The 24,335-nt window shown below is 42.7% G+C and overlaps 1 protein-coding gene across 1 annotated transcript in view; it reads left to right on the top strand.

Annotated features, from left to right (window-relative positions):
• Positions 1 to 24,335, top strand: part of ATRN (attractin) — an 868,210-nt gene that overhangs the window by 196,147 nt on the left and 647,728 nt on the right. The window contains exon 3 of the mRNA XM_053700335.1: positions 17,652 to 17,780. Within this exon, the coding sequence (XP_053556310.1) occupies positions 17,652 to 17,780 (129 nt within the window). The remainder of the gene's footprint in view (positions 1 to 17,651; positions 17,781 to 24,335) is intronic.

A 24,335-nucleotide genomic window follows, 5' to 3' on the forward strand; every position in this document is an offset into this window, starting at 1 on the left:
CTTCATTGGTGTGAATCCAAGGGTTACTCATGGAGTAAGGTCAGGATTCCTAAGATATTATCCTTTCTCCAAGTAGGATTGGAGAAGGGTTTGTCAGCTAGTTTTTTAAAGGGACAGATTTCTGCTCTGTCTATTCTGTTGCACAAACTTCTGGCTGAGGTTCCAGATGTTCAGGCATTTTGTCAGGCTCTGGTTAGAATCAAGCCTGTGTTTAAACCTGTTGCTCCGAAATGGAGTCTAAATTTAGTTCTTAATGTTCTTCAAGGGGTTCCGTTTGAACCCATGCATTCCATAGATATTAAGCTTCTATCTTGGAAAGTTCTGTTTTTAGTTGCTATCTCTTCAGCTCGAAGAGTTTCTGAGCTATCTGCATTACAGTGCGACTCGCCTTATCTTGTTTTCCATGCTAAGGTGGTTTTGCGTACCAAACCTGGGTTCCTCCCTAAGGTTGTTTCTTACAGGAATATCAATCAGGAAATTGTTGTTCCTTCTCTGTGTCCTAATCCTTCTAAGAAGGAACGTCTGTTGCACAACTTGGACATGGTTCGTGCCTTAAAGTTTTATTTGCAGGCAACCAAAGATTTTCGCCAATCTTCTTCTTTGTTTGTTGTCTATGCTGGAAAGCGTAGAGGTCAAAAGGCTACGGCTACCTCTCTTTCCTTTTGGATGAAAAGCCTCATCCGTTTGGCTTATGAGACTGCTGGACAGCAGCCTCCTGAAAGAATTACAGCTCATTCTACTAGAGCGGTAGCTTCCACATGGGCTTTTAAAAATGATGCTTCTGTTGAACAGATTTGTATGGCTGCGACTTGGTCTTCGCTTGATACCTTTTCCAAATTTTCCAAATTTGATACTTTTGCTTCTTCGGAGGCTATTTTTGGGAGAGAGGTTTTGCAGGCAGTGGTGCCTTCCATTTAGGTTCCTGTCTTGTCCCTCCCTTCATCCGTGTCCTAAAGCTTTGGTATTGGTATCCCACAAGTTAGGATGAATCCGTGGACTCTGTACATCTTGCTAAAGAAAACAAAATTTATGCTTACGTGATAAATTTCTTTCTTTTGCGATGTAGCGAGTCCACGGCCCGCCCTGTCTATTCAAGACAGATAGTATTTTTTTATGTGAACTTCAGTCACCTCTGCACCTTATAGTTTCTCCTTTTCTTCCTTGGCCTTCGGTCGAATGACTGGGGGGTGGAGGTTTTTCAGACTCTCCTGTGTAAGGTGGATATCAAGATTTCTCCAACATAGGTGTGTCCGGTCCACGGCGTCATCCTTACTTGTGGGATATTCTCTTCCCCAACAGGAAATGGCAAAGAGCCCAGCAAAGCTGGTCACATGATCCCTCCTAGGCTCCGCCTACCCCAGTCATTCTCTTTGCCGTTGTACAGGCAACATCTCCACGGAGATGGCTTAGAGTTTTTTAGTGTTTAACTGTAGTTTTTATTATTCAATCAAGAGTTTGTTATTTTGAAATAGTGCTGGTATGTACTATTTACTCAGAAACAGAAAAGAGATGAAGATTTCTGTTTGTATGAGGAAAATGATTTTAGCAACCGTCACTAAAATCCATGGCTGTTCCACACAGGACTGTTGAGAGCAATTAACTTCAGTTGGGGGAACGGTGAGCAGTCTCTTGCTGCTTGAGGTATGACACATTCTAACAAGACGATGTAATGCTGGAAGCTGTCATTTTCCCTATGGGATCCGGTAAGCCATGTTTATTAAGATCGTAAATAAGGGCTTCACAAGGGCTTATTAAGACTGTAGACTTTTTCTGGGCTAAATCGATTCATTATTAACACATATTTAGCCTTGAGGAATCATTTATTCTGGGTATTTTGATATAATAATATCGGCAGGCACTGTTTTAGACACCTTATTCTTTAGGGGCTTTCCCAAATCATAGACAGAGCCTCATTTTCGCGCCGGTGTTGCGCACTTGTTTTTGAGAGGCATGACATGCAGTCGCATGTGAGAGGAGCTCTGATACTTAGAAAAGACTTTCTGAAGGCGTCATTTGGTATCGTATTCCCCTTTGGGCTTGGTTGGGTCTCAGCAAAGCAGATACCAGGGACTGTAAAGGGGTTAAAGTTAAAAACGGCTCCGGTTCCGTTATTTTAAGGGTTAAAGCTTCCAAATTTGGTGTGCAATACTTTTAAGGCTTTAAGACACTGTGGTGAAAATTTGGTGAATTTTGAACAATTCCTTCATGTTTTTTCGCAATTGCAGTAATAAAGTGTGTTCAGTTTAAAATTTAAAGTGACAGTAACGGTTTTATTTTAAAACGTTTTTTGTACTTTGTTATCAAGTTTATGCCTGTTTAACATGTCTGAACTACCAGATAGACTGTGTTCTGAATGTGGGGAAGCCAGAATTCCCATTCATTTAAATAAATGTGATTTATGTGACAATGACAATGATGCCCAAGATGATTCCTCAAGTGAGGGGAGTAAGCATGGTACTGCATCATTCCCTCCTTCGTCTACACGAGTCTTGCCCACTCAGGAGGCCCCTAGTACATCTAGCGCGCCAATACTCCTTACTATGCAACAATTAACGGCTGTAATGGATAATTCTGTCAAAAACATTTTAGCCAAAATGAACACTTATCAGCGTAAGCGCGACTGCTCTGTTTTAGATACTGAAGAGCATGACGACGCTGATAATAATGGTTCTGAAGGGCCCCTAACCCAGTCTGATGGGGCCAGGGAGGTTTTGTCTGAGGGAGAAATTACTGATTCAGGGAACATTTCTCAACAAGCTGAACCTGATGTGATTACGTTTAAATTTAAGTTGGAACATCTCCGCATTCTGCTCAAGGAGGTATTATCCACTCTGGATGATTGTGACAAGTTGGTCATCCCAGAGAAACTATGTAAAATGGACAAGTTCCTAGAGGTCCCGGGGCTCCCAGAAGCTTTTCCTATACCCAAGCGGGTGGCGGACATTGTTAATAAAGAATGGGGAAGGCCCGGTCTTCCTTTCGTCCCTCCCCCCATATTTAAAAAATTGTTTCCTATGGTCGACCCCAGAAAGGACTTATGGCAGACAGTCCCCAAGGTCGAGGGAGCGGTTTCCACTTTAAACAAACGCACCACTATACCCATAGAGGATAGTTGTGCTTTCAAAGATCCTATGGATAAAAAAATTAGAAGGTTTACTTAAAAAGATGTTTGTTCAGCAGGGTTACCTTCTACAACCAATTTCATGCATTGTCCCTGTAGCTACAGCCGCATGTTTCTGGTTCGATGAGCTGATAAAGGCGGTCGATAGTGATTCTCCTCCTTATGAGGAGATTATGGACAGAATCAATGCTCTCAAATTGGCTAATTCTTTCACCCTAGACGCCACCTTGCAATTGGCTAGGTTAGCGGCTAAGAATTCTGGGTTTGCTATTGTGGCGCGCAGAGCGCTTTGGTTGAAATCTTGGTCAGCTGATGCGTCTTCCAAGAACAAGCTACTTAACATTCCTTTCAAGGGGAAAACGCTGTTTGGCCCTGACTTGAAAGAGATTATCTCTGATATCACTGGGGGTAAGGGCCACGCCCTTCCTCAAGATCGGCCTTTCAAGGCAAAAAATAAACCTAATTTTCGTCCCTTTCGTAGAAATGGACCAGCCCAAAGTGCTACGTCCTCTAAGCAAGAGGGTAATACTTCTCAAGCCAAGCCAGCTTGGAGACCAATGCAAGGCTGGAACAAGGGAAAGCAGGCCAAGAAACCTGCCACTGCTACCAAGACAGCATGAAATGTTGGCCCCCGATCCGGGACCGGATCTGGTGGGGGGCAGACTCTCTCTCTTCGCTCAGGCTGGGGCAAGAGATGTTCTGGATCCTTGGGCGCTAGAAATAGTCTCCCAAGGTTATCTTCTGGAATTCAAGGGGCTTCCCCCAAGGGGGAGGTTCCACAGGTCTCAGTTGTCTTCAGACCACATAAAAAGACAGGCATTCTTACATTGTGTAGAAGACCTGTTAAAAATGGGAGTGATTCATCCTGTTCCATTAAGAGAACAAGGGATGGGGTTCTACTCCAATCTGTTCATAGTTCCCAAAAAAGAGGGAACGTTCAGACCAATCTTAGATCTCAAGATCCTAAACAAGTTTCTCAAGGTTCCATCGTTCAAGATGGAAACCATTCGAACTATTCTTCCTTCCATCCAGAAAGGTCAATTCATGACCACAGTGGATTTAAAGGATGCGTATCTACATATTCCTATCCACAAGGAACATCATCGGTTCCTAAGGTTCGCATTCCTGGACAAGCATTACCAGTTCGTGGCGCTTCCTTTCGGATTAGCCACTGCTCCAAGGATTTTCACAAAGGTACTAGGGTCCCTTCTAGCTGTGCTAAGACCAAGGGGCATTGCTGTAGTACCTTACTTGGACGACATTCTGATTCAAGCGTCGTCCCTTCCTCAAGCAAAGGCTCACACGGACATTGTCCTGGCCTTTCTCAGATCTCACGGATGGAAAGTGAATGTGGAAAAGAGTTCTCTATCTCCGTCAACAAGGGTTCCCTTCTTGGGAACAATAATAGACTCCTTAGAAATGAGGATTTTTCTGACAGAGGCCAGAAAAACAAAACTTCTAGACTCTTGTCGGATACTTCATTCCGCTCCTCTTCCTTCCATAGCGCAGTGCATGGAAGTGATCGGTTTGATGGTAGCGGCAATGGACATAGTTCCTTTTGCGCGCATTCATCTAAGACCATTACAACTGTGCATGCTCAGTCAGTGGAATGGGGATTATACAGACTTGTCTCCGAAGATACAAGTAAATCAGAGGACCAGAGACTCACTCCGTTGGTGGCTGTCCCTGGACAACCTGTCACAAGGGATGACATTCCGCAGACCGGAGTGGGTCATCGTCACGACCGACGCCAGTCTGATGGGCTGGGGCGCGGTCTGGGGATCCCTGAAAGCTCAGGGTCTTTGGTCTCGGGAAGAATCTCTTCTACCGATAAATATTCTGGAACTGAGAGCGATATTCAATGCTCTCAAGGCTTGGCCTCAGCTAGCGAGGGCCAAGTTCATACGGTTTCAATCAGACAACATGACAACTGTTGCGTACATCAACCATCAGGGGGGAACAAGGAGTTCCCTAGCGATGGAAGAAGTGACCAAAATCATTCTATGGGCGGAGTCTCACTCCTGCCACCTGTCTGCTATCCACATCCCAGGAGTGGAAAATTGGGAAGCGGATTTTCTGAGTCGTCAGACATTGCATCCGGGGGAGTGGGAACTCCATCCGGAAATCTTTGCCCAAGTCACTCAGCTGTGGGGCATTCCAGACATGGATCTGATGGCCTCTCGTCAGAACTTCAAAGTTCCTTGCTACGGGTCCAGATACAGGGATCCCAAGGCGGCTCTAGTGGATGCACTAGTAGCACCTTGGACCTTCAAACTAGCTTATGTGTTCCCGCCGTTTCCTCTCATCCCCAGGCTGGTAGCCAGGATCAATCAGGAGAGGGCGTCGGTGATCTTGATAGCTCCTGCGTGGCCACGCAGGACTTGGTATGCAGATCTGGTGAATATGTCATCGGCTCCACCTTGGAAGCTACCTTTGAGACGAGACCTTCTTGTTCAGGGTCCGTTCGAACATCCGAATCTGGTTTCACTCCAGCTGACTGCTTGGAGATTGAACGCTTGATCTTATCGAAGCGAGGGTTCTCAGATTCTGTTATCGATACTCTTGTTCAGGCCAGAAAGCCTGTAACTAGAAAGATTTACCACAAAATTTGGAAAAAATATATCTGTTGGTGTGAATCTAAAGGATTCCCTTGGGACAAGGTTAAGATTCCTAAGATTCTATCCTTCCTTCAAGAAGGATTGGAAAAAGGATTATCTGCTAGTTCCCTGAAGGGACAGATTTCTGCCTTGTCTGTGTTACTTCACAAAAAGCTGGCAGCTGTGCCAGATGTTCAAGCCTTTGTTCAGGCTCTGGTTAGAATTAAGCCTGTTTACAAACCTTTGACTCCTCCTTGGAGTCTCAACTTAGTTCTTTCAGTTCTTCAGGGGGTTCCGTTTGAACCCTTACATTCCGTTGATATTAAGTTATTATCTTGGAAAGTTTTGTTTTTAGTTGCAATTTCTTCTGCTAGAAGAGTTTCAGAATTATCTGCTCTGCAGTGTTCTCCTCCTTATCTGGTGTTCCATGCAGATAAGGTGGTTTTGCGTACTAAACCTGGTTTTCTTCCAAAAGTTGTTTCTAACAAAAACATTAACCAGGAGATTATCGTACCTTCTCTGTGTCCGAAACCAGTTTCAAAGAAGGAACGTTTGTTGCACAATTTGGATGTTGTTCGCGCTCTAAAATTCTATTTAGATGCTACAAAGGATTTTAGACAAACATCTTCCTTGTTTGTTGTTTATTCCGGTAAAAGGAGAGGTCAAAAAGCAACTTCTACCTCTCTCTCCTTTTGGATTAAAAGCATCATCAGATTGGCTTACGAGACTGCCGGACGGCAGCCTCCCGAAAGAATCACGGCTCATTCCACTAGGGCTGTGGCTTCCACATGGGCCTTCAAGAACGAGGCTTCTGTTGATCAGATATGTAGGGCAGCGACTTGGTCTTCACTGCACACTTTTACCAAATTTTACAAGTTTGATACTTTTGCTTCTTCTGAGGCTATTTTTGGGAGAAAGGTTTTGCAAGCCGTGGTGCCTTCCATTTAGGTGACCTGATTTGCTCCCTCCCTTCATCCGTGTCCTAAAGCTTTGGTATTGGTTCCCACAAGTAAGGATGACGCCGTGGACCGGACACACCTATGTTGGAGAAAACAGAATTTATGTTTACCTGATAAATTACTTTCTCCAACGGTGTGTCCGCTCCACGGCCCGCCCTGGTTTTTTTAATCAGGTCTGATAATTTATTTTCTTTAACTACAGTCACCACGGTACCATATGGTTTCTCCTATGCAAATATTCCTCCTTAACGTCGGTCGAATGACTGGGGTAGGCGGAGCCTAGGAGGGATCATGTGACCAGCTTTGCTGGGCTCTTTGCCATTTCCTGTTGGGGAAGAGAATATCCCACAAGTAAGGATGACGCCGTGGACCGGACACACCGTTGGAGAAAGTAATTTATCAGGTAAACATAAATTCTGTTTTTATCTTGCAAGGTTTTGAATTGTCTTCCTTTTCTTGTGATCCTCATCTTATTTTGCATGAGTAAGGACATTGTTGTTCCTTCCTTTTTTCCTAATACTAAGAATTATGTGTGCTTATTCATAATTTGGATACCTCTAAGGATTTCAGACAAACTTCTAGTTTGTTCTCTTGTCAGGTTCCAGGAAAGGGCAAATTTCTTTGGCTTGTTGGTTGAAACTTTTTATCTATAAGGCTTACTTGGAAGCAGGTCAGCCTCCACCTAAACAGATTAGTTTGCCAGGTCTTAGGCTTTTGAGAATGAGGGCTTCTGTTTGCCAAATTTGCATGGCAGCTGCTTAGTGGGCTTTGCATACTTTTACTAAATTCTAACATGATACTTTGGCTTCTTCTGAAGCAACCTTTGGTAGGAATGTCCTTCAGGCTGTTTTTTAATTATGTAATTTTGTAAGGTTCGCTTACTTTTCATGTTCTGAATAAGAAAAACATTCTTTTAATCTAAGTATTGTGAAAAAGAGACAAAAAAGAACTATTATACAACATGCTTGTCCTACCATTATTACTCATGAACTTCACTGCTTTGGTATCTGTTTACCAGGATTAATGGATCCTGGACTCTCACCACCTGTATAGAAGAAAACAAAATTTATGCTTACCTGATAAATTCATTTATTTCATGGTGGCGAGAGTCCACACTACCCCACCCTGTTTTTCTTCTGGTGGTAGATTTTTCTTTCTTTTTGCACCTTCTCCTTTTCTTTTCCTACCTTTCTTGCTTGAATATACTTCAGGCTAGTTTGTAGTAATGTGGGGGAGGGGTTTTATAGATCGGTTTGGGAATCTTTGCCTCCTCCTAGTGGCCAGGAAGAGAAATACCCAGGGATAATGGATCATGGACTCTTACCACCATGAAAGAAATTAATTTATTAGGTAAGCATATTTTTTTTAAATACTCTATAAAAAAAAAAAAGGGGGCCTTTATTATACCCTTATACTGGCCAAATATTTAAACTAAAAGTTACTTACTAGAGATCTGCATGCTCTTCTATGTTTGCATTCAGTTGAATTAAAGTACTGCACTTAAAAGCAATATTGATCAGAAGACTTAAATTAAAAATGATTTCATGCTTTTCAGTATTACTGTAAAAAGCAACATGCTACTATATTGAGGTTGATTTTACAATGACTTTGTTGGATGACAAATATCTCCCTGTGTATAAAATGTTTCATGGTTAGTGTGGCCTCTAAAATCAAATTTGATGTGAGAATCTAGGGTTTCTATGTTTGCCTTTGGCTTTACAATGAGTCAGGAATGGCTATATCTTTATGAAGGAGCACTATTGTTCCTATTGATTAGGTTTTGTTTGGGGTTAATATGGTCTGTATTTTATGTCATTGTGTGTTCATTTGAAAAGGAACGGAGCATAAGTGTCTGCAAAGTCTGGAATGCAGCCTTGATAGTCTATTTCCCTGCATTGGGAGTGAGTTTCATGTATGCCGGTAAACCCCTATGTATTAACAAAATTGTGTCGGTGACATCAACATGAAAAATGTCCCCTACATATGAGAACAAAGTATGATAATCATTTGTAAAGTGTCACCAAATTCTGTAGAACATATTTTTCTGGCTACTGACAGGTCATGGGACATCTGGGAACGTGGTAAACAAATTGCACTGCACATACTCGTGTACAGGGAGATGAGACTTACATTGGTATTACTTTGGGGTTATGGTAATAGTGGTCAGTTAAAGCTCTGCTGTATCTGAGTCAATAGTAATATAAGATATGTGCAAGATAGCAAGCAAAACAAAAGGTTTGTGTAGTAAACAAAAAAAAAACAACCTAAAACCCCCTGCAATATACTTCCTTTAGTACAATATTTGAAAAGTAGTGGCTAAATAACGTTTTTGCAATATAAATGTATTAAAAATGCCGCTGTTAAAGTTGGGAGTGAACCTTCCTTTGTCATTTCTAGTTATGAGCTGTTTATTAGTATTGTTTCTTCCCTTCACAGCTCTTTATTTTCCTTCTCTCCTCGACGAGCTTTATTACCTGTAAAGAGCCACCTATTCAGCTACCAGACACCCACTGGCTGTGATAACACAAGCTTTGCAGAGTATATATATTTGCTCTGCGGCAGCAATGAATTACTGGGAGCTAGCTGTTGCTTGATTGGCTACACAATTATCTCTTCTTATTGGTTTTCTAGATGTGTTGAGTGAGCTCAGATTAGTGCATTGCTGCTTGTTCAAGGATTCCAAGAAAATGAAGCACATTTATAATAGAGGTAAATTGGAAAGTTGTTTAAAATTGTATGGTCTATCTGAATCATGAAAGAAAACAAGCAATGGGCACTTTGCTGTTAAAAAGCCTGTAGCTAGCCTTGTAGACTCCAGTAACAAGTTCCTATTGGCTCCTCTAAGCTGTAGTAGATGGACTTTGACCATTGAAAAACAATTGAATTGTTAAAGTAAATTTAAATTTTGATGCTAAAGTGCTTGGTTTTAAAAAATTCAATTAAAAACAGGAGCACTTTTATTCATCAAAATTTACATTTCACTCGTGTTGTGAAAAAACTTACCTTTTAATCTTGACAAACACTCCAGCTTCCTCCGCCCGTCGAAAACCCTCTTCCTTGGTCTAAAATTTGGAATCTGGCTTCCTCCAATCACGGTGGGTAAGGGGGGGGGGGCGTGATTGGAGGATGACCGATCCATCATTTCTGACATCAGAAATGGCTTGTGATGACCGGGGGAAGCTGGAGCGGCTGTCAAGTTTAAAAGGTAAGTATTTTTTGAATATGTAAATTTTGATGAATTAAAGTGCCCCTGTTTACTTTAGCATCAAAATTTACATTCACTTTAACACTCATGTAGTATGTTAATTGCAAAACTACAGAAAAGTGTTTTTTTTCTTTTAAAGGGCCACTAAACCCAAAATCTTTCTTTCATGATTCAGATAGAACATACAAATTTAAAAAACATTACAATTTACTGCTATTATTTATTTTGCTTCATTTTTTTTAGATATCCTTATTTGAAGAAAAAGCAATGCACATGGGTGAGCCAATCACATGAGGCTTCTATGTGCAGCAACCAATCAGCAGCTACTGAGCATATCTAGATATGCTTTTCAGCAAAGAATATCAAGAGAATAAAACAAATTAGATAATAGAAGTAAATTAGAAAGATGTTGAAAAATGCATTATCTTTCTAAATCATGAAAGAAAAAATGTGGGTTTCATGTCCCTTTTTAAATGCAGTAGAAACTCATAATCAACCAGTACATAATACAACTATCATTAATTAGCTCTTAGTCTGAGTGCTACTTGAGCAGTAGATTACATTTATAAGGTGGTGAGAGTTCGCAGTCTCTTACTCCTGGGATTTAAAGGGCCACTAAACACAAAATCTTTCTTTCATGATTCAGATAGAGAATATAAATTTAAACATTACAATTTACTTCCTTTATTTATTTTGCTTCATTTTTTAAATATCCTTAGTTGAAGAAAAAGCAATGCACATGGTGAGCCAATCACACAATGCTTCTATGTGCAGCAAAAATCAGCAGCTAGTGAGCATATCTAGATATGCTTTTCATCAAAGAATATCAAGAGAATAAAACAAATTAGATAATATAAGTTGAATTAGAAAGATGTTTAACATTGCATTCTCTTTCTAAATCATAAAAGAAAAAATGTGGGTGGCATGTCCCTTTAAGTCCTGGCCACTAGGAGAAGGCAAAGATCCCCAAAACAGAGTACTTCATCCCTCCCACCTTTCTGGTAAGCCAGCCTTATTTTTGCCTCCCAGGAGGAATGTGAAGAATTTAGGTGATACAGATTATTTATTGCAAGGGGTTCTCATATTTATTTGAGGCCCATTTCTTCTGTTAAGTGTGATCAGTCCACGGGTCATCATTACTTCTGGGATATTAACTGCTCCCCTACAGGAAGTGCAAGAGGATTCACCCAGCAGAGCTGCATATAGCTCCTCCCCTCTACGTCACTCCCAGTCATTCTCTTGCACCCAGCAACTAGATAGGTCGTGTGAGAGGACTATGGTGATTATACTTAGTTTTATATCTTCAATCAAAAGTTTGTTATTTTAAAATAGCACCGGAGTGTGTTATTACCTCTCTGGCAGAGTTTGAGGAAGAATCTACCAGAGTTTTGCTATGATTTTAGCCGGAGTAGTTAAGATCATATTGCTGTTCTCGGCCATCTGAGGAGTGAGGTAAACTTCAGATCAGGGGACAGCGGGCAGATGAATCTGCATAGAGGTATGTAGCAGTTTTTATTTTCTGACAATGGAATTGATGAGAAAATCCTGCCATACCGATATAATGTCATGTATGTATACTTTACACTTCAGTATTCTGGGAGAATGGTACTTCACTAGAATTACACTGTAAGAAAGACATAAAGCTGTTTAATAACTAGAGATTATGTTTAACGTTTTTGCTGGAATGTAAAATCGTTTTCATTTGCTGAGGTACTGAGTGAATAAATGTTTGGGCACCATTTTTCCACTTGGCAGTTGCTTAAATCTGTTTTTTCTGTCAGTTTCTGTTCTCCCTCACTGCTGTGTGTGTGGGGGAGGGGTGCTTTTACTATGCATCAAATATTTCAGTCAGCAACTCATTGTATTCCCTGCATGATCTGGTTCATCTCTACAGAGCTCAGGGGTCTTCAAAACTTATTTTGAGGGAGGTAATTTCTCTCAGCAGAGCTGTGAGAATTATAGTTTGACTGAAATAAAAACTTTTATTCTGTAATTTGTTTCCTGCTTTCAGAAATTGTTATCTTTGCTAATGGGATTAAACCTTTGCTAAAGTTGTGTTGTTTACAAGGATTGAGGCTATAACTGTTTCAATTTATTAATTTTTAACTGTCATAGATCTTCTGTGCTTCTTAAAGGCACAGTACGTTTTAATATTATTCTATTTGAATTGTATTTCCAAGTTGCAAGTTTATTTGCTAGTGTGTTAAACATGTCTGATTCAGAAGATGATACCTGTGTCATTTGTTGCAATGCCAAAGTGGAGCCCAATAGAAATTTATGTACTAACTGTATTGATGCTACTTTAAATAAAAATCAATCTGTACAAATTGAACAAATTTCACCAAACAACGAGGGGAGAGTTATGCCGACTAACTCGCCTCACGTGTCAGTACCTACATCTCCCGCTCAGAGGGAGGTGCGTGATATATTGTAGCGCCGAGTACAGCTGGGCGGCCATTACAAATCACATTACAGGATATGGCTACTGTTATGACTGAAGTTTTGGCTAAATTACCAGAACTAAAAGGTAAGCGTGATCACTCTGGGGTGAGAACAGAGTGCGCTGATAATATTAGGGCCATGTCAGACACTGCGTCACAGGTGGCAGAACATGAGGACGGAGAACTTCATTCTGTGGGTGACGGTTCTGATCCAAACAGACTGGATTCAGATATTTCAAATTTTAAATTTAAACTGGAAAACCTCCGTGTATTACTAGGGGAGGTGTTAGCGGCTCTGAATGATTGTAACACAGTTGCAATACCAGAGAAAATGTGTAGGTTGGATAAATATTTTGCGGTACCGACGAGTACTGAGGTTTTTCCTATACCTAAGAGACTTACTGAAATTGTTACTAAGGAGTGGGATAGACCCGGTGTGCCGTTCTCACCCCCTCCGATATTTAGAAAAATGTTTCCAATAGACGCCACCACAAGGGACTTATGGCAAACGGTCCCTAAGGTGGAGGGAGCAGTTTCTACTTTAGCTAAGCGTACCACTATCCCGGTGGAGGATAGCTGTGCTTTTTCAGATCCAATGGATAAAAAGTTAGAGGGTTACCTTAAGAAAATGTTTGTTCAACAAGGTTTTATATTGCAACCCCTTGCATGCATTGCGCCGATCACGGCTGCAGCGGCATTCTGGATTGAGTCTCTGGAAGAGAACATTGGTTCAGCTACTCTGGACGACATTACGGACAGGCTTAGAGTCCTTAAACTAGCTAATTCATTCATTTCGGAGGCCGTAGTACATCTTGCTAAACTTACGGCGAAGAATTCAGGATTCGCCATTCAGGCACGCAGGGCGCTGTGGCTAAAATCCTGGTCAGCTGATGTTACTTCTAAGTCTAAATTGCTTAATATACCATTCAAAGGGCAGACCTTATTCGGGCCCGGGTTGAAAGAGATTATCGCTGACATTACAGGAGGTAAAGGCCATGCCCTGCCTCAGGACAAAGCCAAAGCCAAGACTAGACAGTCTAGTTTTCGTTCCTTTCGTAATTTCAAAGCAGGAGCAGCATCAACTTCCTCTGCACCAAAACAGGAAGGAGCTGTTGCTCGCTACAGACAAGGCTGGAAACCTAACCAGTCCTGGAACAAGGGCAAGCAGACTTGGAAACCTGCTGCTGCCCCCAAAACAGCATGAATTGAGGGCCCCCGATCCGGGATCGGATCTAGTGGGGGGCAGACTTTCTCTCTTCGCCCAGGCTTGGGCAAGAGATGTTCAGGATCCCTGGGCGCTAGAGATAATATCTCAGGGATACCTTCTGGACTTCAAATACTCTCCTCCAAGAGAGAGATTTCATCTGTCAAGATTGTCAACAATCCAGACAAAGAAAGAGGCTTTTCTACGCTGCGTACAAGAGCTCTTGTTAATGGGAGTAATCCATCCAGTTCCACGATCGGAACAGGGACAGGGGTTTTACTCAAATCTGTTTGTGGTTCCCAAAAAAGAGGGAACTTTCAGACCAATCCTGGACTTAAAGATCCTAAACAAATTCCTAAGAGTTCCATCGTTCAAGATGGAGACTATTCGGACAATTTTACCTATGATCCAAGAGGGTCAGTACATGACCACTGTAGATTTAAAAGATGCTTACCTGCACATACCGATTCACAAAGATCATTACCGGTACCTAAGGTTTGCCTTCCTAGACAGGCATTACCAGTTTGTGGCTCTTCCATTCGGATTGGCTACAGCGCCAAGAATCTTCACAAAGGTTCTGGGTGCTCTTCTGGCGGTACTAAGACTGCGGGGAATCTCGGTAGCTCCATACCTAGACGACATTCTGATACAAGCTTCAAGCTTTCAAACTGCCAAATCTCATACAGAGTTAGTGCTGGCATTTCTAAGGTCACATGGATGGAAGGTGAACGAAAAGAAAAGTTCACTCGTTCCACTCACAAGAGTTCCCTTCCTGGGGACTCTTATAGATTCTGTAGAAATGAAGATTTACCTGACAGAGGACAGGCTATCAAGACTTCAAAGTGCTTGCCGCACTCTTCATTCCATTCAACACCCGTCAGTGGCTCAATGTATGGAGGTAATCGGCTTAATGGTAGCGGCAATGGACATAGTACCCTTTGCACGCTTACACCTCAGACCACTGCAACTGTGCATGCTAGGTCAGTGGAATGGGGATTACTCAGACTTATCCCCTTCTCTGAATCTGGATCAAGAGACCAGAAATTCTCTTCTATGGTGGCTTTCTCGGCCACACCTGTCCAGGGGGATGCCATTCAGCAGACCAGACTGGACAATTGTAACAACAGACGCCAGCCTTCTAGGTTGGGGTGCCGTCTGGAATTCCCTGAAGGCTCAGGGACTATGGAGTCAGGAGGAGAGTCTCCTGCCAATAAACATTCTGGAATTGAGAGCAGTTCTCAATGCCCTCCTGGCTTGGCCCCAGTTGACAACTCGGGGGTTCATCAGGTTTCAGTCGGACAACATCACGACTGTAGCTTACATCAACCATCAGGGAGGGACAAGAAGCTCCCTAGCTATGATGGAAGTATCAAAGATAATTCGCTGGGCAGAGTCTCACTCTTGCCACCTGTCAGCAATCCACATCCCGGGAGTGGAGAACTGGGAGGCGGATTTCTTAAGTCGTCAGACTTTTCATCCGGGGGAGTGGGAACTTCATCCGGAGGTCTTTGCCCAAATACTTCGACGTTGGGGCAAACCAGAGATAGATCTCATGGCGTCTCGACAGAACGCCAAGCTTCCTCGTTACGGGTCCAGATCCAGGGATCCAGGAGCAGTCCTGATAGATGCTCTGACAGCACCTTGGGACTTCAGGATGGCTTACGTGTTTCCACCCTTCCCGTTGCTTCCTCGATTGATAGCCAGAATCAAACAAGAGAGAGCATCAGTGATTCTAATAGCACCTGCGTGGCCACGCAGGACTTGGTATGCAGACCTGGTGGACATGTCATCCTGTCCGCCTTGGTCTCTACCTCTGAAACAGGACCTTCTGATACAGGGTCCCTTCAAACATCAAAATCTAACTTCTCTGAAGCTGACTGCTTGGAAATTGAACGCTTAATTTTATCAAGACGTGGGTTTTCTGAGTCAGTTATTAGTACCTTAATACAGACTAGGAAACCTGTTACCAGAAAGATTTACCATAAGATATGGCGTAAATACCTACATTGGTGTGAATCCAAAGGTTACTCTTGGAGTAAGGTTAGGATTCCTAGGTTATTGTCTTTTCTACAAGAAGGTTTAGAAAAGGGTTTTTCTGCTAGTTCATTAAAGGGACAGATCTCAGCTCTGTCCATTCTGTTACACAAACGTCTGTCAGAAGTTCCTGACGTCCAGGCTTTTTGTCAGGCTTTGGCCAGGATTAAGCCTGTGTTTAAAACTGTTGCTCCACCATGGAGTTTAAACCTTGTTCTTAATGTTTTACAGGGCGTTCCGTTTGAACCCCTTCATTCCATTGATATAAAGTTGTTATCTTGGAAAGTTCTATTTTTAATGGCTATTTCCTCGGCTCGAAGAGTCTCTGAATTATCAGCCTTACATTGTGATTCTCCTTATTTGATTTTTCATTCGGATAAGGTAGTCCTGCGTACTAAACCTGGGTTCTTACCTAAGGTAGTTACTAACAGGAATATCAATCAAGAGATTGTTGTTCCTTCTTTATGCCCAAATCCTTCTTCAAAGAAGGAACGTCTACTGCACAACCTGGATGTAGTCCGGGCTCTAAAATTTTACTTGCAGGCAACTAAGGAATTCCGACAAACGTCTTCTCTGTTTGTCATTTACTCTGGGCAGAGGAGAGGTCAAAAAGCTTCCGCTACCTCTCTTTCTTTTTGGCTTCGTAGCATAATTCGTTTAGCTTATGAGACTGCTGGACAGCAGCCCCCTGAAAGAATTACAGCTCATTCTACTAGAGCTGTGGCTTCCACTTGGGCCTTCAAGAATGAGGCCTCTGTTGAACAGATTTGCAAGGCTGCAACTTGGTCTTCGCTTCATACTTTTTCCAAATTTTACAAATTTGACACCTTTGCTTCATCGGAGGCTATTTTTGGGAGAAAGGTTCTTCAGGCAGTGGTTCCTTCTGTATAAAGAGTCTGCCTATCCCTCCCGTCATCCGTGTACTTTTGCTTTGGTATTGGTATCCCAGAAGTAATGATGACCCGTGGACTGATCACACTTAACAGAAGAAAACATAATTTATGCTTACCTGATAAATTCCTTTCTTCTGTAGTGTGATCAGTCCACGGCCCGCCCTGTTTTTAAGGCAGGTAAATATTTTTTAATTTATACTCCAGTCACCACTTCACCCTTGGCTTTTCCTTTCTCGTTGGTCCTTGGTCGAATGACTGGGAGTGACGTAGAGGGGAGGAGCTATATGCAGCTCTGCTGGGTGAATCCTCTTGCACTTCCTGTAGGGGAGCAGTTAATATCCCAGAAGTAATGATGACCCGTGGACTGATCACACTACAGAAGAAAGGAATTTATCAGGTAAGCATAAATTATGTTTTTTCCCCTCAGAGATCTGCAACTGAGAGACAGAGCGTAGATTGGAGTATTGGGCAGTGGCATAATTACTCCCAGTGAAGGAGTTAGTCACAAGCCTGCCACAGGTCTTGCAGAGAATGGTCTTTTAGCCTTCTCCTGTTAGTTCGTCTGTATACTCCTTATCAGATCCTCTGCTGTGACATACACAGCACTGGATGGGCTCTCCACGAGCCCCGCCCAGTTTTATTATATTTTTTTCCTGGTGACAGTTCTAGTTTGCACCTCATGTTCCCTGTCTTGTCCTTTCCTATCTTCTTACTTCTCCTTGCTTGACTAAACATCAGACTAGCTTACTAGAGTGGTGGGAGGGATGAAGTACTCTTGGAGTTTTGTGGATCTTTGCCTCCTCCTAGTGGCCAAGAGTTAAATCCCAGGAGTAATGGATTGTGGACTCTCACCACCATGAAATAAATTAATCTATCGGGTGAGCATTAATTGTTGTGCTCTTTTCTGATACATTTCAAAGTTTACTTTAATTTTCAGCCCCTGTATTATGTGACAGCCATCGGCCAATCACATACTCATTATTTCTATCTATCTCTATCTTGGGAACTCTTGCATATACTTGGTTGTAACTGGTGCCTCAGGGCATATAAAAAGAAAGTGCACAGTTTAATAATAGAAGTACATTGAAAAGTCTTTTAAAACTGCTGCTCTATCTGAATTATGAAACTTTAATTTTGTCTTTTGTGTATTTTTCACTAACCTGTTACTGTAAAGCTCATTTATTGTTGTCTTTTCAGCGGACTCATTGTGCCAGAGAGAGAAAGCAATGATTCTGTTCCTGAAGTCGCAATTACCTCTGGATTTGCCTTGCTGCACTTTTTCAGTGATGCTGCCTACAACCTAACTGGATTTAATATCAGCTACAAGTAAGGGAGTCACAATTTTCACCTATATTTCTCCTATTTATAGCTTGGAAGTTTATCTAGGGCCTGATATGGCAAAGGGGTTGAAGAACCAGGTGTTTGATTTGATGTTGCTACCGGGGGGTTGGCAGAGAGGCTGCAAGCCAGAGGTCTAATCTGAATGCTGGTATATGACAGTCAGACAACCTGCAGGTCAGGCTACTAATTTGATTGTGGTGATGTGACTGACAGATGGGTTAGGTATCTAATCTGATTGTGGGTATAGGATTGACACAACCTGCAGGGTCAGGGATCTAATCTGATTCTGAATGTGCAGGGTCAGGGGTTTTAATCTGATTGTGGGCATGTGACAGACACAACTTGCAGGATCAGGGCTCTAATCTAATTGCAGGTATGTGACATTCAGACAACCTGCAGGTACGGGTATTCAATCTGATTGTGGGTATGTGACTGACAGATGACCTGCTGGGTCATTTGTCTAATCTGATTTTGGGTATGTGACGGACACGACTTGCAGGATCAGGGGTTTAATCTGATTGCAGGTATGTGACAGTCAGACAACCTGCAGGTATAGGTATTTAGTCTGATAGTGGGTTTGTGACTGACAGATGACCTCGTGGGTTAGGGGTCACCTGCGGTGTCAGTGGTCTAATCTGATTGCGGGTATGTGACAAACAACTTGCTGAGTTAAGGGTACTTATTTGATTGTAGGTATATGACTGACAGATAACGTGTATGGTCAGAGTTCTAATCTGATTCTGGCGGAGTGACAGATAGATGCAGGGTCAGGGATATAGTCTGAGGTCTTATGTGGTTATGGGGCTGGCAGGAATTGTAGGGCTATGGGTCTGATTTTACATGGTACCCTCTTCTAAAAAGTTTGCAAAAATAATTGAAACCTGTTTGTGGTTCCCAACATTAACATGTCTTGATTGCTGGACATTTATTATTATTTTTTAGTAGCATGCTTGTGTAAGAGCCAGCAAGCATATTGCAAGACTCAGAAAATTAGTTTTATGTGAGATAACAACAAAGTTGGGTTCGAGGCTCCATGGATTTGTAATGAGGTACAGATTTGTATTCCAACTGGTTTGTGCATCTTGCCATAAACAATTTGTTTTTTCTTTCAGAAGACGGTGAGAATCTAAAATCCATCACATGCTGGTTCAAAGTCCAGTCCACAAGTGGAGACAAAACACCAAACACAGCAGAGCTTTTAATCCCTCACATGATCCCTCAGTCAATTTTTTGTTCCGGCAAGAAATGATAGTGAAAGTGCTGATCTTATTGTCGGTTGGCAGGGGTTCTCTAAATGATTTGAGACCCATTTCCTCCAAAGAGAACCTATTAACAGGGCAGAGGGGTAAACTGGTTCAGCTAGGTATCTTCTTCCATTGCAGAGAGGCCACCAGCCTCCCACTTGAAATGTGGGCATGCCCGCCAATCTCCTGGTCTACAGTGTGCTGCTCCTTGTTCTAACCTTAAAGATCCTTAGCCCTGTGCTGTGCCTCTGATGGGTCTGTCTACTGGCATTTCCTCCTGGATGGCCTCTCACCACCTAAAAATAAACATGTCCAAGACCGAACTACTTCTAATTCCCCCCCTCTAACTCTACTCCAGTTTCTAATTTTTCTATCGCTGTTGGCGGCACCACTATCTCCCCATCACCCCAAGTCCGCTGCCTCGGAGTCACGCTTGACTTAAATCTGTCCTTCATCCCCCACATCCAACTGCTCTCTTCATCCTGCCGCAACCACCTACGCAATATCTCCAAAATTCGTCCGTTTCTGAGTGCTGAAACTACTAAACAGCTAATCCACCCCCTGGTAATTTCCCGACTTGACTACTGTAACAACTTACTAACTGGCCTCCCTCTCTCCCGCCTCTCTCCCCTGCAATCCATCCTAAATGCATCTGCCAGGCTAATCCACCTCTCTCGACGCTCTGTTTCTGCTGCATCTCTCTGCGAGTCCCTTCACTGGCTCCCCATTCACAGCAGAGTTAAATTCAAAATTCTTACCCTGACCTACAAAGCCCTCACCAACGCTGCCCCACCCTACCTGTCCTCACTCATCAACAAATATACTCCTGCCCGTCCCCTAAGATCCAACAATGACCTGCTTCTTGCGTCCTCTACCATCACCTCCTCTCATACTAGACTACAGGACTTCTCTCGTGCGGCACCAACCCCCTGGAACACACTTCCTCGAGCTGTCAGTCTTGCCCCTAACCTCTCCTCCTTTAAATGTTCCCTAAAGACCTTTCTGTTCAGGGAAGCTTATCACCCGACTTATTAACAAACTAACTTCACTTAACGAAGACTTGCTTGTTGTTCTTCAGTGAGAGGGGTTCTCAGTTGAGTTGAGGTCCATTTCCCTTCCATTTCCCTTCAGAGTGCAGGGCTTATCCGAATGTTGTATATGGAGCATGGGTAGACTCTTTTCTTTCCTAAGATATAGTGAGTCCACGGGATCATCAATTACTGTTGGGAATCACTCCTGGCCAGCAGGAGGAGGCAAGAATGCCAAGCTTCCGAGGTACGGTTCAAGGTCAAGGGATCCACAGGCATCTCTGATAGATGCTTTGGTGGTCCCTTGGAATTTCAGGCTAGCATACCTGTTTCCTCAGTTCGCTCTCCTTCCACGGATCATTGCTCGTATTAAGCAGGAGAGAGTGTTTGTGATTCTCATAGCCCCTGCGTGGCCTCGCAGAATCAAGTATGTAGACGTAGTGGAGATGCTGTCTCTTCCACCTTGGAGACTGCCTCTCAGAAGGGACTTTCTACTTCAGGGTCTCTTCCTTCATCCAAATCTTGTTTCTCTGAAGCTGACTGCTTGGAGATTGAACGCTTAGTTCTGTCTAAGCGTGGGTTTTCTGAGTCGGTCATTGAGACCATGATTCAAGCTCTCAAGCCTGTTACTAGGATGATCTACAATAAGGTATGGTGTAAATATTTCTTTGATGTAATTAGCAAGAGTCCATGAGCTAGTGACGTATGGGATATACATTCCTACCAGGAGGGGCAAAGTTTCCCAAACCTCAAAATGCCTATAAATACACCCCTCACCACACCCACAATTCAGTTTTACAAACTTTGCCTCCGATGGAGGTGGTGAAGTAAGTTTGTGCTAGATTCTACGATGATATGCGCTCCGCAGCAAGTTGGAGCCCGGTTTTCCTCTCAGCGTGCAGTGAATGTCAGAGGGATGTGAAGAGAGTATTGCCTATTTGAATGCAGTGATCTCCTTCTACGGGGTCTATTTCATAGGTTCTCTGTTATCGGTCGTAGAGATTCATCTCTTACCTCCCTTTTCAGATCGACGATATACTCTTATATATACCATTACCTCTGCTGATTCTCGTTTCAGTACTGGTTTGGCTTTCTACAAACATGTAGATGAGTGTCCTGGGGTAAGTAAATCTTATTTTCTGTGACACTCTAAGCTATGGTTGGGCACTTTGTTATAAAGTTCTAAATATATGTATTCAAACATTTATTTGCCTTGACTCAGAATGTTCAACTTTCCTTATTTTTCAGACAGTCAGTTTCATATTTGGGATAATGCATTTGAATTAATAATTTTTTTCTTACCTTCAAAAATTTGACACTTTTTTCCCTGTGGGCTGTTAGGCTCGCGGGGGCTGAAAATGCTTCATTTCTCCAACATAGGTGTGTCCGGTCCACGGCGTCATCCTTACTTGTGGGATATTCTCTTCCCCAACAGGAAATGGCAAAGAGCCCAGCAAAGCTGGTCACATGATCCCTCCTAGGCTCCGCCTACCCCAGTCATTCTCTTTGCCGTTGTACAGGCAACATCTCCACGGAGATGGCTTAGAGTTTTTTAGTGTTTAACTGTAGTTTTTATTATTCAATCAAGAGTTTATTTTAAAATAGTGCTGGTATGTACTATTTACTCTGAAACAGAAAAGAGATGAAGATTTCTGTTTGTATGAGGAAAATGATTTTAGCAACCGTTACTAAAATCCATGGCTGTTCCACACAGGACTGTTGAGAGGAATTAACTTCAGTTGGGGGAACAGTGAGCAGTCTTTTGCTGCTTGAGGTATGACACATTCTAACAAGACGATGTAATGCTGGAAGCTGTCATTTTCCCTATGGGATCCGGTAAGCCATTTTTATTACATAAAGAAAAAAAGGGCTTCACAAGGGCTTTTAAGACTGTAGACATTTTCTGGGCTAAAACGATTTATATATAAGCATATTTTATACCCCATAGCCTTGAGGAATTATTTTAATCTTGGGAACTATGTAAAATAACCGGCAGGCACTGTATTGGACACCTTATTCTCTAGGGGCTTTCCCTAATCATAGGCAGAGTCTCATTTTCGCGCCTCTATTGCGCACTTGTTTTTGGGAAGCATGACATGCAGATGCATGTGTGAGGAGCTCTGATACATAGAAAAGACTTTCTGAAGGCGTCATTTGGTATCGTATTCCCCTTTGGGCTTGGTTGGGTCTCAGCAAAGCAGATACCAGGGACTGTAAAGGGGTTAAAGTTAAAAACGGCTCCGGTTCCGTTATTTTAAGGGTTAAAGCTTCCAAATTTGGTGTGCAATACTTTTAAGGCTTTAAGACACTGTGGTGAAATTTTGGTGAATTTTGAACAATTCCTTCATACTTTTTCGCAATTGCAGTAATAAAGTGTGTTCAGTTTAAAATTTAAAGTGACAGTAACGGTTTTATTTTAAAACGTTTTTTGTGCTTTGTTATCAAGTTTATGCCTGTTTAACATGTCTGAACTACCAGATAGATTGTGTTCTGACTGTGGGGAAGCCAAGGTTCCTTCTCTTTTAAATAGATGTGATTTATGTCATAAAAAATTTAGTAAAAATGATGCCCAAGATGATTCCTCAAGTGAGGGGAGTAAGCATGGTACTGCATCATCCCCTCCTTCGTCTACACCAGTCTTGCCCATACAGGAGGCCCCTAGTACATCTAGCGCGCCAATACTCCTTACTATGCAACAATTAACGGCTGTAATGGATAATTCTATCAAAAACATTTTAGCCAATATGCCCACTTATCAGCGAAAGCGCGACTGCTCTGTTTTAGAGGAGGTTTTGTCTGAGGGAGAAATTTCAGATTCAGGAAAAATTTCTCAACAAGCTGAACCTGATGTGATTACTTTTAAATTTAAGTTGGAACATCTCCGCGCTCTGCTTAAGGAGGTGTTATCCAATTTGGATGATTGTGATTATCTGGTCATTCCAGAAACACTATGTAAAATGGACAAGTTCCTAGAGGCCCCGGGGCCCCCCGAAGCTTTTCCTATACCCAAGCGGGTGGCGTACATTGTTAATAAAGAATGGGACAGGCCCGGTATACCTTTCGTACCTCCCCCCATATTTAAAAAATTGTTTCCTATAGTCGACCCCAGAAAGGACTTATGGCAGACAGTCCCCAAGGTCGAGGGGGCGGTTTCTACGCTAAACAAGCGCACCACTATACCCATAGAAGATAGTTGTGCTTTCCAAGATCCTATGGATAAAAAATTAGAAGGTTTGCTAAAAAAGATGTTTGTTCAGCAAGGTTACCTTCTACAACCAATTGCATGCATTGTCCCTGTCACTACAGCCGCGTGTTTCTGGTTCGATGAGCTAGAAAAGGCGATTATTAGTAATTCTTCTTCTTATGAGGAGATTATGGACAGAATTCGTGCTCTTAAATTGGCTAATTCTTTCACCCTAGACGCCACCTTGCAATTGGCTAGGTTAGCGGCGAAAAATTCTGGGTTTGCTATTGTGGCGCGCAGAGCGCTTTGGTTAAAATCTTGGTCAGCGGATGCGTCTTCCAAGAACAAATTGTTTGACATTCCTTTCAAGGGGAAAACACTGTTGGCCCTGACTTGAAAGAGATTATCTCTGATATCACTGGGGGCAAGGGCCACGCCCTTCCTCAGGATAGGTCTTTCAAGGCCAAAAATAAACCTAATTTTCGTCCCTTTCGCAGAAACGGACCAGCCCCAAGTGCTACGTCCTCTAAGCAGGAGGGTACTACTTCTCAAGCCAATCCAGCCTGGAGACCAATGCAAGGCTGGAACAAAGGAAAGCAGGCCAAGAAACCTGCCACTGCTCCCAAGACAGCATGAGATGCGGGCCCCCGATCCGGGACCGGATTTGGTGGGGGGCAGACTCTCTCTCTTCACTCAGGCTTGGGCAAGAGATGTTCTGGATCCTTGGGCGCTAGAAATAGTCTCCCAAGGTTATCTTCTGGAAGTGATTCATCCTGTTCCATTAAAAGAACGAGGGATGGGGTTCTACTCCAATCTGTTCGTAGTTCCCAAAAAAGAGGGAACGTTCAGACCAATCTTAGATCTCAAGATCCTAAACAAGTTTCTCAAGGTTCCATCGTCCAAAATGGAAACCATTCGAACAATCCTTCCATCCAGGAAGGTCAATTCTTGACCACGGTGGATTTAAAGGATGCGTATCTACATATTCCTGTCCACAAGGAACATCATCGGTTCCTAAGGTTCGCATTCCTGGACAAGCATTACCAGTTCGTGGCGCTTCCTTTCGGATTAGCCACTGCTCCAA

The sequence above is a fragment of the Bombina bombina genome, chromosome 2 (assembly GCF_027579735.1).
Source record: "Bombina bombina isolate aBomBom1 chromosome 2, aBomBom1.pri, whole genome shotgun sequence".
NCBI classification, from domain to species: Eukaryota; Metazoa; Chordata; class Amphibia; order Anura; family Bombinatoridae; genus Bombina; species Bombina bombina.